At 38.4% G+C, this 20,131-nt stretch overlaps 1 protein-coding gene across 1 annotated transcript in view; it reads left to right on the top strand.

Moving 5' to 3' along the window:
* Positions 1-20,131, top strand: part of pear1 (platelet endothelial aggregation receptor 1) — a 52,412-nt gene that overhangs the window by 7,514 nt on the left and 24,767 nt on the right. Inside the window, exons 2-4 of the mRNA XM_044208238.1 lie at positions 15,401-15,511; positions 17,059-17,160; positions 17,258-17,358. Of these exons, the coding sequence (XP_044064173.1) occupies positions 15,405-15,511; positions 17,059-17,160; positions 17,258-17,358 (310 nt within the window). The 5' untranslated portion in view covers positions 15,401-15,404. The remainder of the gene's footprint in view (positions 1-15,400; positions 15,512-17,058; positions 17,161-17,257; positions 17,359-20,131) is intronic.

Below are 20,131 nucleotides of genomic sequence, written 5' to 3'. Positions count from 1 at the left end.
GCGTGTGTGTGTGTGTTGATGTACATGGAACAGGCAAGGTCTGTGAGTGCACATCTGTGTTTATTTCGATGTTCGATACAGAGTTTTGTGATGACTTGGCAGTTTTGGCTGCCTGCAGTGGTTCAGCGTTTCCCCTTTAGTGGCTGCAGTCTGATCGCCTGTTTCCCCTCGTAAGAAACTACAAGTAAAACAAGCGATTGGAGAACTGCACACCAACGATCGACGAACCTGTGAGGGACGGACTGTAAAGTTTGGCAAAGCTGTAAAATAGATTCATATTGTTTTTGCATATGTCACCACACTCAAAGTACATCCAGATGTGCACAATGCATATATGACACCCTACAGCCATTATATGTATAAGTCTTTGCACCAATGAGTCAATATATAATCACAGTGTGACTTAATGATTATTGATATGTTAGTAAAATATTTGTAGGATTTCTTTGTAGCTATAGATTTAAAGGATGAGTATGGTGTTGTTCTATATTTTTCATTTTTGTCAACAACTATGTAAAGACCAAACCCGACTATGCATCAGTCCTTCTCTAAATACTCTCTGACTGACAAAGATTTGGTTTAATTAAAAAAAAAGGCCCAGTAATTTCCTAAAACAACTGGGCACATCATCATCATCATAATCATCAAAATAAAATGTCACACAGTGCAATAGTGTGGCTTATTGATGTGTTTTTAACATCACTCTATGGAACAGATAAATAAGCCACTGTATATCAGGCTTTGACTACACAAGCAACACTTGTTCGAAAAACATAGAATATCGCCAGACTTATCTTTTAACTACCATATTTACAAAATTTGCGGTTAGAAATATGACAGAAACCCCTCAGCCAACGAGAATTTAGTTTCCCCCTGGCTATGCTACAAACATTCAGTTCAAGCTGTAACCGTTTCAACTTTAAAACCATGTCCAAGTAGAGTTCCTGATGGTTTCGAGATCAATTTGAGACCAAAACCAGAATTACTCGAGTCGATTTGACCTATTCTGACTCAAGAAAACAAATAATACAGGTCAGAGAATAAACCACAGTTACAGTTACAGGAAGGAACAGTTTCCAGTAGTAATGATTTTTGGATTTCTTCAGGTTGAACAGCAATGATCTAGCTGCATATCAGCTCTATACAGGTACAACCTCATTGCATACAGAGGTTTCTACAGGTGGGAAGTCATATTTTTTGCATTAATGGAGAGAAAATACGTAAAATATCAATGCAGTGGCCCCATTTGCTATTGCAATTTGGCAGCAAACAGTCAAGACAATGTCCAATACTGACCAAAATCAATACACGTCCAAGACAAAATAAGTGTTAGAGAAAGGACCAAACCAAGACTGCAGAAACATAGTCTTGCACCCAGTTCAATAGCCGATTGCTTGTTTAATATAATTACTGGGGTTTTTTTTTTGTCCTAATATAGAGTTATTCTGCTCAGAGACAACGCTAACATCAACAGTTTGTGATTGTTGTAGGAGTTCAGTGGAGGGTGTTTCTGTTTTCTTGAGCTCCTCTGAAGATTTCAAAGGCTCTTGACCTCGTGGCCTGTTCTGTATATGTTTTGGGAACTCCGCGTACTAATAACTATGGATGAATAAGTGTTGGTCTTTGCATAGTTTTATCCTGGGAAGATCAGCTAAAGACACAGTGACTGAAGTTCCTTATGAATCTTTTTTTTAAGCAGCGTTTCCCACAACTTTCTGACCCCGAAGAGGAGGACAGCAATAATTTGTTTTTGAGGCGATATTAAGGAAAAAGAAGAAAGACATTATTATTAAAGAAATGAGCTTGTCATGGTGGGAAAATGAGCATGAGGATGATGCTCTGATCGTAAAAAAGAATTAGGACCAAAACATCAGAGGGGTCAATGGTGTAATTAAATGCTACTGACATGCTGAAGGGCAGACTACAACCTCAGGAAAACTCACTGTGCAGCTGCAGCGCTGTCTGAGGGATGTTTCTAGGTATTTTTCACACAAACTGTTCAAGAAATTTGATTTACTTTTACTTTAAAACTTTACTGAGTTTGTTACTGTACACAATAAAGTTGTGTTGTTCAACTGTGTATTGTGAAGGTAACGATACATCTCTAGCAAGAGCAAACAATACATTTTTGTTTTTTAATATTTTTTCTTGCAAAGATGCACAAGATATTCACAAAGTCCAGCAGACTGAGTTCTGCAACGATTTGTCTATTAACTGATTAGACAATTACCAGAAAATTAATCTGCAACTTTTTTGATAATCGATTAATAATTCATTCAAGTCATTTGATGGTTCCAAGTTGTCAAAATTGAGAATTTTCAGTTTTTCCTGGTCTTATGTAAGAAAAATTTTATATTTTAGGGTTTGGGACTGTTGATCGGTGAAAACAAGACACTTCATGAAGTCACCTTGGGCTTAAGGATATTGTGATATTTCTCACTGTTTTCTGATGTTTTATAGGCCAAACGATTAACTCATCAATCTAGGGAATAATCAGCAGATTAATTGATCAAAACTATCATTAGTTGCAGCCCTTATTGTCTTGTAAATCACACAAATGACAAATGAAGTCATTCCTAGGTTAGACTGAGGAGAGTTTAATGGGAATGGAGCTGCCACAATTAGTCTTTCAACTGACAGAAAATTAATCTGCAATTATTTTTATAACCAACTAATTGTTTGAGTAATTTTTCAAGCAAAAACTTCAAATATTCAAATATTTTGTGGTTTGGGACAATTGGACAGCTTCCTGATTGGCAGTGGAGAAGTAGTTAGACAGTAAAGCACAGGAAGAGATGAGGAGGAAGTGTGCGTCTGAATCAACAACTCGCCTGTGATTCATGCTGAAACAATGGCACAAAGGACGTTCCAACAGATCAATCAAGTGTCACAGCCATTAGAAATATCCTGCTTATAGAATCATTATGGCAGAGATATTTTCAAATAGTTAGAACATGATTCAGCAAAGTGTGAAATTCTTGTGCTATTATGTTCTCAATATGTTTTTCATTTAAGGATACATGCAGTCATTACAGCTTGGCGCTTATTTTTAGCCATGCTAGCAGCAATGTCCGTTGGTTGATCCACCACTTTGGCCCAGATTGAAATATCAACAACTACAGAATGGATTGGCATGAAATTTTGTACAGACATTCATGGTGCCTTGAGGATGAATCTTAATGAGCTTGATGATCCCCTAAATTTTTATTCAGTGCCACCAGCAGGTCACATTTCCACTTATTCGGTGTAATATCTCAACATCTGCAAAGTGGATTGGTACAAAATGTTGTCCATACATTTATGGTCCCCAGCCTTCTGATTTTGGTGATCCTATGACTTTTCCTCTAGCGCCACTATGAAGTTGACATTTGTGAATTTGAGTGAAATATCTCAACAACTATTAGATGGGTTGCCATAAATTCAGTACAGACATTGATGTCCCCCTCAGGATGATTTGTAATAACTTTGGCGATCCCTTCACTTTTCATCTGTCACCATCATCAGATCATTTTAACATTTTAATTTTGTCCAATAATATTTTTTTTTACTCCCTCCCAAGCGACCTGAGTTATTAGTTCTTTTAAGCTATACAATTATAATTGGATCTTATATAGTTATTATTTACCCTCTCTTTTTGTATTCATACTGCACACACTGAATTCATTTGCATTCACAGTATAAGTAACATTCACAAGTTCAAATACTATCCTGTCACTATGTGATAAAGCCACACTGTGGACAAAGATGGTTCGTGTGACAAATAACTAACACAAAACGGAACTATTTTCTGACGATTCCACATGCTGTGAATTTTGAAACGCTACTTATGTTTCTTACGAGCTGCAGACTTCTACTGTTGTGGACTGAGAGGTTTTTCGCCTGTGTTCTTACTGTGAGAGTTTACAATGCAAAGCTATGTTTTCTGGTCACGGTTTGTGGAAAGGCTGTGTTTTTTAAATGGACTCTATGTGTCTCTGCACCAGTATGATCCACAGAGCATTACAGCACATATAATTACAGCGCTGTATGGTCATGTCCCTCTGAAACCTCAGCCAGGGCCTCCATTTTGGGTTTTCCACCATTTCACTCACTAACGTTTGTATAAAACACTTGTTTAAAGAGACCAGACATGATTTCAATCCAAGGTGTTTAAGTCTGTGTTTTTGTTTATTCTGCTCCATAGAGGTGAGTTGGTGTATTTATCACAGTGTCTTAGTGTTTAAGTTTGTTTTTGTGGACCCCTCTGCTTTCTCTGACCATCAAAGCCACAGTCATCCTGCCTGTGGTTTTGGTCTGGAGTGTGGAGGACCAGGCAGCAGTTTGCACTGTGGGTCTGTGTGCGAGAGCGCACGAGCCTCAAACGTGTCGGAGTAATACAACAGGGAGAGCAAAGGCCTCCAACTGGCAAGAAACCCAGCTCAACAAGATTTTCAGTGTAAACCACATCAGATCACACGCATCGGCAAAAAGTAAACATTTCGTGAAAGAAGAAAACAAGGATTATTTATTTGTTTTCTCATCAACGTCCCTAAAGATTGCAGTTACAGCATTTGTTTTAATTTTATTCCCCAGATAGTTATATCATATTAAATATTTGCTCATAGGGATCAATGCATAACATTGTTATTGAGCACTAAAGAATCTGAAAGTACAGTATGATTTGTATTTCACAACAGCAAAAAATAAGTGTGTGTGCCAGGGAGGTTAAAGTGGCCTTGTTGATGAAAATCCCTCCAAGATTACTTTGTTAGGTGATGATATCTGTTTTTTAAAACTCAGTTTCTGTCTTGAACTTTGTTTCTAACCACTACAAGCATTTACAACTGCACAGTGATGGAGGATGCTAACTATAAGTGATCTGCATTACAAGACATTTTGGAAGAAGCTTCAAGAAATGATAGATGATTGAAATGGATACAGATAGTCGAAGAGTAGACAAATCTTGCATCTGTTTGGGAAACATTGTCAAATTTCAACAAAATTATTGACCAAAATGGTTTCTTGAAGACTTGAGACTTTCCTCCCAAGCAAAACTAAAGAATCAGTCGTTTTCCCCAAAGTTACACCTGTTTATGTTTTAGTCTCTAGTGGCTTTAGGAATTAGGACTCTTGTCCGTCTGGAGCAAAGGAGGAAGTCAGGTGACAGTATAGATCGACAAAGACCACGTGTGGAGGAGGTCGGGGGGGAAGGATGGATGGCTCAACAAAACATCACATCGACTTGACCACAGGAGACTGCTGTTCTTTTCCTGCTTCCAACTAAAAGTCCCGTTTTTTGTAAATCGTGACCACAATTGTTCCCTAACCATAACCCTGTGGTTATTATTGTAACTGATATGTAGTGTGGTAAGCACTTTGAGTGGTCGGAAGACTAGAATGGTGCTATACAAGTACAGTCCATTTACCATGAAAATGAGGACCCCCTAACCTTAACGAAGCAATCCCAAACCATGATCTTTCCCTAACCCCTTGTTTTTGTGTCTTAACCTAACCAAACCTTAACCATGGCGTTGTCAGATCATAAAACAAATTTATTTTTCAACAGAGATTTGTAACGGTTCTGGAAGGCACATACAAATGATGTGTTTCTGCCAATTGTGGCGTCAGATCAGAAAACGCTTCTTTGTGTTGTTCTGAAGGGCAAATACAAATAATGTATTTTCTAATTAAATTTGAAGGACTTGTTGGGTGAAAAATAGGTAATGCAGTTGCTGAATCATGCATAATTTAAGATCTGCAATGTCAAAGACATAATCACAAGTGATTCAAAAGTGTAGAGTGGACTAATAATAGGCTAAATTCAAATTCGTAATATAGCACTGCTTGTCGTCGTCATGGTTACTGGTTGTTATCTAACTAATGTCTAAAAAAAACAACTGGGGTTGCTAGTCTTATACTGGATTTGTGAAGCTAAAAACTATTGCAGTATTTCGCAACAGAAACATGTTCAGTTCAAGTTCTATCAATACTGTTTCAGTTCCTACTGGGTGCAGATAGGAGTCAATACAAAATCAGCCTGGCATCTGCTCTATGTTGATCTCATGTTGATGTCCTCATGTGGTCCAAAACAACAGGGTTACCATGGTGACCTTATCACTCAAGCCACTCTTATCCATGGGCTCTGTTCTCTATCACCGTGGGGACGAAGGCTGTTATATGAGCTCCAGTACCTTCTGACCTCACTCATAAAGACGCTCTCCAACATAAACAGACACACATACACACACAAGCTCTAGCTTATCTAACTTGTAGCTATTTACCACTACAGGAAAAGGTGTGGTCATCGCACATTGCATCCTCTTGGATCCTGTCATCTTCAGTTGGCTTCTGCTTTCATGTAATTAAAACAAACAAACAAACAAAGTAAATGTTTTAGTTGTTAAGTTACATTTTTTGTCTCCTGCCTCAAGGTCTTTGTTGTTTTTTGATGGTTGCTGTGTTTTTGTGTTTTGTGTATATTTACATATAGATTGCATGTCTTATTTTTATTGGCTGCTGCGAGGTGACATGAAGGGACAATAAATTGAAGTGAGGTGATGTTCAAGACAGCTAACTGACCGCAGATTTGCTGCCTGATGAAGCTGCACTACTCACAGTCATTGGCTCCCCCTGGAAACTAAAACACTTTAATGAATGTAACGGGGGGCCAGGAATGGGGGGCCTGCACTGTATCCTGTTTTTCGCAGTTAAATGAAAGATCCCAGACCACAATGCCTGAGATTGCCAAATGAAATTTGGCCTGACGTTGCTGTAGAGATGACATAAAATTGACATGAGGTGATTTCATTAGTTTTTCCATTGCAGCTCCGCTAATTAACAGAGCTTTAAAATGACTCGAACCAAAGGACAGATTGGCAGGCTGCAATGGGCATCTGTCGTTGTATTTAAGAGCCTGTTGGTAAGAAATCTTTTGTTGAGGAGGATCCAAATAATTTATTCCCATGTTATTACTGGAAACTCTAGCAAAACTGTGGGGCAGATCTGCTGACATAATTATAAGATACAGTTGCAAAGTGAGGGGTCAAATTAAGACAATTTAACTGTCTGAAAAAGGAGACAAAAGAAACAGACTTTGCAAAGTCCAAAGGTGTGCAGTGTTGCTTAAAGTTCAAAAGGTCATAAATTCAAGAATTCTAACCTCACTTGCATCAATCATGCAGATAGCAAACACTGCAGAACTCACTCAGCAAAATTCAGACTTCCAAGATCCGTGCATGGCCTCCCCCTCCTCTCTCCCTCGCTAGATCATCCTTTTGTCACGCAACTCCCCCGAGAACCGTCAACTGCATTTGAGCTGCCAAGAGTTTTCCACTCAAAAGCTTTTTCCAGTGTGGGGGTTCAGCTTTTGTGGCAGAGTACCACCTTTTACTGTATACGATGTCTTTACTGTAAACAGAGTGAAACGTGTTGAAGTAGGCGTTGTGCTTTTTCACAGGATAAGGTTGATAATGTGGCAAAATTGATGAACACCATGAAACGTGGGTGTGTTTTTCTGGAGTTTTATGCGTGTTCTCACATTACATTTTTGGGTGTGGCATGTAATTGTTTCTCCGAGTCCCCTGTGTGTTGTTAAGGGTCTCCCTCCCCCAAAACCAGCCACCCACCCAACATGAGGCATAGCAGCAACTGGGGAGTGTGTGCCAGCCTAACTGCGGTCTAGCAGCCGAACCCGTGACGAGAACCCAGATGCAAAGGATTATGGGTTTTATATTCAGTTTACAGTAACTCTGGTTTAATGTGAGGGTGGGATGTGGAGGATGGAGACAGAGGGAGAGGGGACTGCAGTCGATATGTCACATGGAGGACTCTGGCAAATTTATTCCAGTTTCTGTCAGTTTCTGCCCTCAAGCAGTTTTATAGATTTGTTATTCTAAGAGCTGAACTGTAAATTTGCGATGCAAACTTTTGGCTCTAGTCTCCTGTGGAGGGTATTTTTGATACCCGTGATGATCACAATCAGAGGGTGATCATTTAAATCTCCTTAAGGCTGTGATACACACCATAACTTTGTAAGCCAACTTTTAAGTGTAATGGTGCATAGCAATGCTTTAATCATGTACATTGCGACCATCTTGTTGCCAGGAAACATTTGAGTTGAGTTTGTTCTTTAGTCTCCCTTTCTTTGTGTGTTGCTGGAGGTTTTGCCAATTTACGATTCTCAATTTTGTGTTTTGAGTGAACTGGTTTCCCATTTACTTTTTCATGTCAAGGCTCAGGTTTGCTAAGTTTTGTCTCAGATAGCTCAATTTGAGGAGATTTTACTTTGTACAGAGCTCACTTTGGGTGGGAAGAGCACTTGGGAGTAAGGTCTGATACAAGAGCAATGATTCTTCATTTCTGCTCTCTCATTGTTTTAATGACATTATAATAGAGTTTAACCACTCCTTATTCCTCCCTTTGGGAACCACTGGTCAATTAAATCACTCCCTAAAGTTCAGCTGTATCCTGACAGGTTGGACAGGCTACTTTTATTTTGAAACTGTCTTCCACTGCATTGACTAATTACCTGATTAAAACTGTAATCAGTAATCCAAGGGATTACAAAAACTCAAAAATGTATTCTGATTACTGCCATTTACTTAGTAATTTTTGATTTTTTCATTTGCACTGCTGTGACAAAGTTCAGGAAATTGATATCATGTTTAAAACACAATTTTCTAAAGCACCTGCCTTAATTTAAACAGCCTTCCAAGTTTCCTGACTTTATTTTTCAAGTATTCCCAGAAGAAATCCTTTAATGTTTTTCAAAACATTTATAATTGAATGCATCTTATTTTACATTATAAAACCATATCCAGTTCCAGTTTTGTTTTCGATTAAAATACTCTCTCAAAAGGAAACAAGCTTTCCGCTCAAACCTTGCATCCATCGTCAAGTTAGCCTGTTTTATTAGTGACCGTATTATGAACTTTTTTACAGCAGACATTAAACTGTAGTTGAGATCTGGTGCTGATATTAGAGTTACTTATTACCAGGATAGCATGAAACAAGACATAAATGATCTGCAGTTTGATTCACACTTCCAAACCACACAAGAATGCATTGCACCTGCAGGATCATGTGTCATAACTCAAGAGCAGAAAGTCTGCAAGAAACCCTACAGTATTTCCCAATGTTGCCTTTCTTTAGTAGCGTCACTGACTTTGGTTAGCGTTTTAAAATAGTGCACAGAATACAGGCATTTAAAGTGTTTATGCTATTGATTCTTGAAAACATGCTGGAGTTTGCAAAGCCAAGAGAAGCTTACATATAGCGTTGAAAAAAGAGGAAAATAGTCTGGAAAATGGAGACATTCTGTAGTTTCTGTCTGACTCAGACATCAGAACACCTCAACATGAAAATGAACTTATGTTATTCCGTCTATTTTATTTTTCTTTTCCCCATGACTTTCCCTTCCTGCGGGTGACTAATATTAGAGGTTAGATGGAAATGAATTTCGGTGCAGATATTCATGGTTCACAGAGGATGTATCCTAATGACTTTAGTCACCCCCTGACTCTTCACCATGAGTTTGAAATTTGTGGTTTATAGTGAAATTTCTCAACAACTATTGGATAGATTCTCCTCAAGATGAATTTAATAAGTTTGATCCCCTGATTTGTAATCTAGTGTCATCATCAGTTTTAAATTTGTCCAGTACTTTGGTTTATGACCAAATACTTGCAAAATTAATGACAATCCCATCAGCCTCAGCTGTACTTTGTGTTTAGTGCTAACTATACAATCTTAGCATGCTAACATGCTAAACCAAGATAATGATAATAGTAAACATTACACTTAACTTGCTAAACATGTTAACATTGTCATTGTAAACATGTTAGCAGGCTGACATTAGCATTTAGCTCAAAGTGCTGCTATGCCGAAGTAGGCTACAGCCTCACAGAGCAACTATCATGGCTGTAGACTGTCTTGTTTAATTTTTAATGGCTGAACAGGTATCCAGTCAATACATTTCATACAGTAGTATACTGTATCACTGCTCTCAGGTAATGCTGTGCAGCTAATACATTTATTAACCAGCTGAAGCATTTTCAAATAGTCTTAATCGTCAATCATGGCTCATTCAAGAAGTGGTTGTCACAAATGGTAAAATGTTGTAATTTATTGTGTTTCTAGATTCCTAGCTGTCCTAAATTGCTGTTGAAATATGAAAGGGACTGCTGGTTAAACTGTTGTTATTAAAAAAATAGTTCAACAATTTGGGAAATAGGCTTATTTGCTTAATTTCTTGGCAAGAGTCTGATGAGAAGATCGATATCATTCTCAATTGTGTCATACCTCAATATGAAACTGGAGCCTGCAGCCAGTTATCTTAGCTTAGCATAAGGCAACCAGCAACCTCACGGTGACAACAAGACTTCAGGAAGTCACTGTGCTTGGCCAGTCTTTATGCTCAGCTAAGCTAAACATCTCCTGGCTCCAGCTACATATTTAACATACAGCCATGAGAGTGTTATCAATCTTCTCATTTAATTCTCAGCAACAAAGCAAATAAGCCTATTTCCCAAATTGTCGAACTATTCCCCTGACAGGTTGTTGTTACTTCATGCTATTGATAATCACATTAGGGAAGGAGGTCCTCTTTCTACATGGGTGTAGTCTCTGTCCTGACTGTTTAACTAATATGAACATGCAGTCCGATGGGAATACTAATCTGTCAAGAAAATGGCTCTCTTGCATAAAATCGAATCAAAATAATTTTTTAGTTGTCAGCACTTATGCGTCCTGAAGGGCCCTTGATTGAAACAGAATATGGTAATAACATGGGTACGAGTGTCTAGTGAGATTAATATAAAACCAGTGCCATCTGTTTTCATTTGGGCTTTGTTTTCACTGAAGCCCCTGTGCGGTTCTGGAAAGAGCATTGCGGGGCCCTTAAACAGCTCACAGCATTCCTCAATTGGTACGATGCGTGTACGCGTGGGCTGATGCTTTGGACCTTGACAGTATGAGTCAAGAGAAGCTCAGTGAATTAGCAAAATGTCCTCAGATACTAAAAATAGTTTCTCTCTGAACTCGTTTCAGCGTATGGGACTCATTTGATGTGTGTGTGTGTAATGTCTCTAGAACATGAAAACACATGATCAGTCCTTGAAAGAGTTACAAACTGTGCAGTGGGTGTTGGAGTGTGCATGTGCATGCATGTGGACGTTATGTGTATGCGTGTGTACGTATGCCTGGGTGTGTGGTATTTAACTGTTTTTCTATTGGTTTATAGAGCCACATGAAAGTTTCTTTGCACTGGATAAGATTGTCTGCTTTTTACATTACAAACAAGACCAAAATACGTTGGAGCAACCTCTACTATTGTGGGTTTTCACTGATCTTGGTCCAGACTTTACCTCTTTGACAATTGGATGTAAACTGTGAAGGTGTGCATACATTACTGCCAGTTAGCTGTTAGCTAAAAGCAAAACTGAACGGAAAAACTGCTGCAATACATCATGCTACTTGTGCTTTTCTGCTGCATAGCCAAGCTTGTCCTAGTGAAAAGGTTCAGAGCTGCAGTCTGGAAAAAGCTCAAAGGAAATAATGATAGCTTAGGGCTGAATGTAATGGAGTAGAAGGCTATTATGTGAAAAGGAGGAAAGGGGAAGAATCAATCAGTCCACGGTTGTGGTGGAGTTTCATGAAAAACTCTATTTTTGCAGTACCTGCCCTCCTTTATTCCATTAAAAAGCAGGCTTGAATCCTTGAAGAGTTCAGTATCCAGATGATGATACTACCACCTGGAGCTCCAGACATCCACCTGCCCCCCCCCACGTAGGTAACCCAAATATGCAATGCAAACTACGGCTGAGCTCGATTTCAAAACAGCGCCGTCTGCACTCATTAAACTCTCTTTCTCAGCATGTAAGAATTCCCATGCGGTTTGAAGCCTTTCTCTAATGAAGCACAATTAAAATGAAAAGAAGGTAATGAAAAATATTTACCCCTAGTCCAATGAAGTGGCTGGTTAAGTTGATGACTCCTCTTAATAAAAGCCATATGCCTGTTCTCATAAAATTCTGTTTTTGTGGCACAGATTTCTTAGGCGTTAGCGTTTGTGCCAGTAAGTGAATTAACTCCTGACAGTGGGTAGGAGAGTAGTAAGAGGCTATTTATCAGAAGCAGAAGATCTGTGCACTCACACTGATTTATGCTGCAGTCCAAACCATGCCAAATCTCCAGCAGTGATAACCAGCCACTGGACAGAGTTAATGTAGATGTAAATCTGTTAAATGAGCTTCTGATTGATTGCAGAGGTGTTTATGGTGGACCACTTCTACAAGCACATCATTTAATCCTTATTCTGAGGTGTTTTCTTCTCTAAAGCACTATAAGGAGCACATTTTGTAAACATACATGAATGGCTCTGATGGGAGTTGAACCGCTGACCTTGGCAGTATTAGAGGCATGTATTATTCACCAAGCCACAGGCAAATTGGAAATTTCCTGAGCACAGTGACTTAAAATGCAAATATGTGCATGAAAAGTGAGAGAAATATGTTTCACCATCACAAATATATGACATGAAGGAGACATGGCTCAAAGTAGTTTGACAGTGAAATGATGGAGTGGAAACTACAGCTAGAAACCAGGGTCAAATCTCTAAATCATACATAGTTTTTTTTAGTCAAGTCAAGTCAAGTTTATTTATAAGCACATTTAAAAACAACAGATGTTGACGAAAGTGCCGCACAAATTAAAAGAAACAGGCTTTAAACAGCCGGGACAAAATATATGAAACAATAACACAAAAAAATAACATCTATTTAAAATTCAAACTGGCGTGATGTGATCACACTTACGTGTGCCTGTTAAGAACCGGGCAGCAGCATTTTGGAACTGCTGTAGGTGAGAAAGCAGAGACTGGCTGACACCTGAGTAAAGACTATTGCAATAGTCAAGCCAAGACAAGATGAAGGCATGAATCACCTTCTCAAGGTCATTGAAGGAAAGAAAGGGCTTGATCTTAGCAAGAACCCTAAGCTGAAAAAAGCTGGCTCTGACAACTGCATTTATTTGTTTATCAAATGTGAATGTTTTGTCAAAAATCACCCCCAGGTTTTTTGCATAAGATTTATTGTAGGGACCCAGAGGGCCAAGGTTGCAACTAAGGGTGGAAAGGAGGTCAGGGCTTCTAAACGTTGTACTGATTTAGTTTCTTACTTAACCTTGACCAGAATTGTCCCAATTCTTAAAGTTTTAGTCAACTAAACTTAACTCTTACTAACCTTTTCATGTGACAACAGCCAGGTGAATTGCTCATACAATTCAAAGAAGACACAATCTGCGTTGGAGAATTCCTGCTCATTTTTAAGAAAAGCCAAAGACAAATCTTCTTTTTGTGTGTCAGGATTTAACAGTCTCTTAAAATGCAAATGATGCACATTGAAAGTGAAAGAAATACATTTCTTCACCCCAAATGGATGACAGGAAGGAGACAGGGCAAGAAACAAGATGTAATTTGACAGTGGAGTGATGCGGTGGAAACTACGGCCAGCAACTAATGTCAAATCTCAAAATCATGCCAATTTATGTTTTTTGTTTAGTTTTGAATTTCTTACTCTCCTTTGACAAAACCCCTAATTCTTAGTCTAGTTCTCGTCACCTAAACTTAAAGTGGCGATTATATTTTTAGTCAGTCCACCACTTTGGTCCAGATTGAAATATCTCAACAACTATTGGATGGATTGCCATAAAAGTTTGGACAGATACTTTGGTGATACCCTGACGTTTCCTCTTGCGCCAACATCAGGTCAAACTAATGACATTCCCTTCAGCCTCAGCTGTACTTTGTGTTTTTTGCTATTTTGGAAATATTAGCATGCTAACACGCTAAACTAAGATGGCAAACACGGTGAACATTACCTGCTAAACATCATCATTTTACCATTGTAATTGTGAACATTTAGCACGTTGTCGTTAGTATTTAGCTCAAAGCACAGAGCTGTTAGCATGGCTGTAGACTGGTGATGTAGTTTATCTTACTTGAAAGAAATCTTACACTAATCCTTAGAGTAACATTTTGTTACAGTTTTAGTTGCCTAAACTCCATGTGATGACAGCCTGGTGACAGTGGTCATACAATTTTCAAAAGACACAAAAGAGAAATTTGTTATTACTTCACCTAAGATCTGAGATGTTTTTTCATGAGTTGCTTGACCAATGAAGATAATCTCGATCCGTGTCATTGTCCCAACATTTCAGAAATCTCCCTAAGGCCATGTGGAGATGACATGAGAAGTTGCGGCACAGTAATTCTGTCAGACGGGACTTGTTGAGAAAACAGAGGGGAACAGATCCTATGTCAACACGATGTTCCCGTTTTCTAGAAATGCCGTTCCCATGATGCTTTTACCAGAGGGCTCACACCACTGGCCTGCTGAACTTTTGTTTTTATTTTTAAGGGGAAAAAATTGCCTCCCTTTTGCTCCCTGAGAACCAATAGGGTCCCCGTGCTGCAGCACTCTTTTGGGTCGGTGCACTGATCGGATCCAGATGCTGCTGGAGTGTGGAAGGGGACAGCAAAGGAGCATGGAGGCTTCACTGCAGCAGATTGATAGGGGTCAGGATGACGTTTGGAGTCACATTTCTTGACTCTGATCCCCCTCTCGTTTTCTCTGTTTCTTATGCTCTCACTCTACCCATCTATCCTGTCAGCTGTTTTATGTGTTTTATGTACCCTGTTGAGATGGTGTGGAGCTCGGCGGGGAGCAGACAGCGTTATGCTTCACGTCTGGCTCTTTGCCTCACCTCTGCTGAGCATTTAATTAACTCTTTTGCAGTCTGAGGCTAAATCTAAATTGCAATTTATAGATACCAAGAACCAGTTTTCAATTAATCTTTCTATCTGCCATGCTGTGAAATGTTAATTATAGTAAATGAAAAACAAAAACAATGACTGTAAATCTCTAGTTGAGAGCAGGAATGGAACTTTTCTGTGTGCAACATTTTCCACTGTACGTTTGCCTCACAGAGTGCTACAGATTTATTGCTGTGTTTCAAGGCTTCTAAGATTTGTCACTCAGTAAAAAAAAACTTCAAAAATACATTTCTTTTGTTTGGATTTTTGTTTTTCAAAATGGTATGGTATATGGCATATAAATGAGCATCTACATGCAGTGCACTGTTAATATTTTCCAATATAAGGAAATTCAATTAAACAACCTCAGAAATGACCGTAGAGTTAAAACATCACCTCTTCGGCATGGCCTAAACAAAGCCTTATAAGCTTATGTATTTGTTGTAGAACCAGACTGCTTTGCATTGTACAAATGTTGCCTTTATTGTGTCCGCCTTCTGTATGTTTTACCCCCTAATAACAATAGGAATATGTTTTGGCTCTGTGCCGTCCTTGCTGAAATGTTTGGGTTTTTGCATCCCTTTGTAAATGTCTGTCCTTTTTTCCCCTCAGGACCATGCCGACTCTGCAGAGCTTCGCCGTTCTGCTGCTTTTTAGCTTCCTGATTAGTCTGACCTACTCTCTAAACCCAAGGGACCCTAATGTGTGCAGCCTGTGGGAGAGGTGAGGCCTGTTTGACTGTGACAAACAAATAAATGTCGCTGTTCCAACATCCAATTAAACATATTTTCTCATACAGTGTTGCAAACATATTGCTGAAAGTTTACTTTATGGTTTTAACAGCATTCACACGGGTCAGCAGTTGGTCAAGAGAGTCATTTATCACATAAATTACTTTTAAGTAAACTTTTAAGAAAAAGAAAACAGCATTGTTGCGTTTATGTGTGTATACTTGCTGTAGTGGCAGTAAACTAACTTTCTCTTTCACCTCAATACAAAACTTGTCACTTTTACCTAGTGGCCTTTGTTATTTTCCAACCCGATATATGTAGCTATTTACATGAATAGCTTTCAAATCACTTCCAACAGCTCAAGAAATCCACTTTTCAAATCCAAGAAAAGTGAACAAGGACATGTTTTAGCTTGTCTTAGTAGCATTGATTGGGTTTTTACTTTCATATGAGCTAATTCTGTTACATTTTATGAATTTGCAGAATTCCTAACAAGCGGACTAAGAAAGTACAACTAATATAACTTTTGATGTGACTGTCATGTGTTTTGAAAGACTGAGAGACTACAGCCGTGCTAACATGCTCACAATGACAATGCTAGCATGCTGATGTTTAGCAGGTATAATATTTATCATATTCACTATCTTAGTTTAGTGTGTTAGCATGCTAATATTTGCTAATTAGCAGCTGAGGCTGATGAGAATGTTATTAGGTAGTTGTTCATAAACCAAAGTATTGGTCAAGTTTAAATTGATGACCTGATGGTGGCACTATATGGAAAGTCAGAGGATCACCAGAGTTATTACAGTTCATCGAGGGGAACATGAATGCCTGTGCTGCATCGATCCAACAGTTGTTGAGATATTTCACTCAAAACCACCAATGTCAACCTCATGGTGGCGCTAGACGGTGGTCAGGGGATCACCAAAGTCATTAGGATTCATCTAGGGCTGCAACTAACGATTATTTTCATGATTGATTAATCTGCTGAGAATTTTATCAATCAATGAATTATTTAATGTACGAAATGTCAGAAAATTGTTTTTTGTTTGTTTGTTTGTTTATTTGATTTGGACTTTGATCAGTCCAAAACCTAAATATATCCAGTTTACTATCATATGACAAAGAAAAGCATCAAATCTTCACATTTGAGAGGCTGGAACCACCGAATGTTCTGTATTTTTGCTTAAAAAATGACCAAAATGATTAACTTAAATTAATCACAATAGAGGCCGATTAACTTTCTGTTGATTAACTATATTGATTAATCGACTGATTGTTGACAGGGGCCATTAATCGGGAACGTGACTGTCTGTACAAAATTTCATGTCAATCCATCTAATAGTAATTGGGGTATTTCAGTTTGGACCAAAGTGGTGGACCGACCGACTGACATTGTCATCCCTGGAGCAATTACATCGCTAGCATGGCTAAACAAACCCCCCCTTTTCAGGCAAATGACATGGTCCTGGCTGGGTAACTTTTCTATTTCTTCTGACTGTGAATGATTTATAGTATATGTGTTGTTCTGCTTTTCAGCTTCACCACCTCAGTGAAAGAGTCCTACTCACATCCTTACGACCACGTTACAGAGGAGCCCTGCTCGGACCCTAGGACCTCCTACAGATGCACGCGCCACAGGTAGCAGCACCATGATGACTAATTTCCTGTTGGGCTGACTTCCTGTTCCTGCCAGTAGAGGTCCAAAGCATCCTGTCTCACTGTGTTATTCTTTCAGGATCACCTACAAGACTGCCTACAGGCAGGCGGTGAAGACAGACTACCGCAAGAGGTACCAGTGCTGTCCAGGCTATTACGAGAGCAGAGACAAATGTGTCCGTAAGTAATTATGGAAACCTTTTAACAATCCACTTGCCAGGTAAACACAACTCAACCAGAATGTTTACATGTACTGTATTAATCTAATTATTTCAAACAATCGGTGTGCAAGACACACATGCATCTTTCTTTCAGGACTCCAAAAAACTCATTTAAACTCTTTTTATGATTTCAACACTGTTGACTGTTTCCCTTAAACTTAAGCTAATTTATTACATTAGAAGTTTCAAGTTTCAAGCAAATTGTCTCTTTGTTAGGTACAGAGCTACAAAACAGATTTAGGTGTGTCATTGAATAAATAGTCTTGTCCCACCAAGGGCCACGGCCAGGAGTTTTGAAAAACTGAGGTCATGAGTCCAAGTGTCCCAACATGAGCATCTAAAGCTTTTAGATTTAGTTCCAAAGCCCTCTCCACTATGTATGGAATCAAATTCTGATGGGAATATGCTGAAGTCTTATTTCATTTATTTATTTGTTTATTTAACAGGGAAAGACCACATTAATAAACATTGCTGTAAACGCGTCAGAGTTAGTTAGATTAAAGTTACAGTTAAGTTACTGAGATCACTTATAAGCATGCAGCATTTCTTTGTTGGTCTAAAAGTAGTCAAATCTAAATATATAGATTCTAAAATGCAGAAAAAATACAGAGGACATGACCTCAGTGTCATCAATGGTAGCTATGACCCTGGTCCCACCCATGGCTGTGACTGTGACATGGTCAGTACACGCCTCTAAGCCAGACTCAGAACAACATTAGTAGTACATCGCAAACTAACACTGTGTGTATAAACAGAATTATGAAAAGCTATCTCAACAAATACATTGAAAAGTAAAAAAATATGTAGATATGTATTTTTGCCAGACCTGAGTCTGTTTGATTCCTCTGGACTTGAAACATTTTTGTAATGTAATAAAATAGACATTTAAAAGGGAGCGTTTAACAGTGTTGCGAGTCCCTGGCAGACTGAATCTGATTATTGCCCATTTATAGCAGAATTATGGTTCCATGACTCACTGAAATTCTCATTACTTGCAGAAAGTTTTGTTTTTGGTATTTTTTCCATGCAATGTGCACAGTCAATATGAGTAGCACATGACACTAGAATTACCACAATTATGGGTTCTATTCCCACTGGGGCTTCTTATGCTGAAAATGCACAGTATATACTGGCTGTACAAGCTGGAAACTAAACTTTATGTTTCTGTCAACCCTCATACACCCCATCTTCGTCATTTTCATATTTTCATTTCAGTTCAAGGATTTCACATAATTTCAGCAACAATTATTTCATCAACTAAACATCTGTTACTGATGAATTCAGAGGTGTGGCACTGCTGCCTCTACAGCTCAGGGTAGAGAAACTGCATCATATGAACACTATCATCAGTGGGCATGCTCCTGAATACTCGCAGATAACTATGGTCCACACTCAGTTTGACTATAACATATCAAGAAAATTATGAAGCCAAAGCTCCTTTTTTAATACCGATGCCAGCCTTCCATTAAATATCAGGTTGTCCAAAACAAGTGGGACGTTTAGATGTCAAGTCAGGACTCATTTATGGGGCAAGGTGACAGGTTTTTAATGACATTTTACTCAATCCATCTGTTTTGGTTTGTACTTCAGGTGTTTGATGTGAATATTTATTTAGTTTTGATTTGGTTTATACTGATATAATTTTGGATTTTCAGATTTTAATGTTTAATTTTACATTGCATGTTTTGTGTCTGTCTTCTAACATCTTGGGACAATGGTGGAAATAATGTCCTCACTTTAACATGTTATCCTTTGGATTCAGTATGTTTTGTAGATCCATAAATACATCAAAATCAAATATGTTTAAAGGGAAAGACATTCCTATATATGGATTTGATTTGTCTAAGCAATCTAAGCTTTTTATGTGACTTAGGTAAGCATAAACCTCTAACTTTACGGTAAAGTACTTAAAGTTAAGATTATGTTTGAGGTTAATTAAAGGTAGTTGTGTATCATGATAAATGTATGGGTTTAATAGTTAAAACAAACAGATAGTTATCATCTGAAAATACCAAACTGATGCAGCTGTCAACAGTTTGCTGACACACTGTTATTGCTGACAGTCAGCGGTGACATATATAAATAAAGTGAAACCATACACGGCCTTGCATGGGTTGAGAAAATTCTACCTTAGCTTTACAAACCTTCCTATGCATCACTGGATCATCTCAGAAACACATGATGGTAATAACAAGGTTTCTGTGCTTCGTGCTTGAAAAACTGACATTTTTTAGTTATTTGTTTGTAGTTCAGCAGAGATAATATGCATTTTTGGTTGCTTGTTGTGAGCCACCTTTCGCAGCACTCATGCAACACAGAGCGGCTTTGTGTGTGTATTTATGTGTGTGGGTTTTCTTTTGTAGTCAAACACAAAAGCCTTTGATTTTACTGACTGACGAGATGGAGCCCACTTACCGCTGTTTTGAGTTTTATAATTGAAATATCTCTGCTTTCAACGTGTCATCTATGTCTCCTCCTAAATCCACTTTCTGTACAATGTTTATTTTTTTAAATACATATAATTAGATATAATTATACTTACCTCCTTCATTTGATGACATGTTAGCCTTTTCTTAGGTGCCTGAAATTTCCAGCCTCCAGTATTCACACATCTTCAGCTAAAGAGAAAAATAATCAGTGAAATTATTGTTTGTGTTTGGATGGAAAGGAAAAAAAACGTGCCTATATAGCATGTGGTTCTCAGTGGCACATGGTTAGAAAACCCTTGTCTA

This window comes from Siniperca chuatsi, linkage group LG9, assembly GCF_020085105.1.
Source record: "Siniperca chuatsi isolate FFG_IHB_CAS linkage group LG9, ASM2008510v1, whole genome shotgun sequence".
NCBI lineage: Eukaryota > Metazoa > Chordata > Actinopteri > Centrarchiformes > Sinipercidae > Siniperca > Siniperca chuatsi.
The sequence above is the reverse complement of the archived record's forward strand: the minus strand, read 5'-3'. Positions and strand labels throughout refer to the sequence as shown.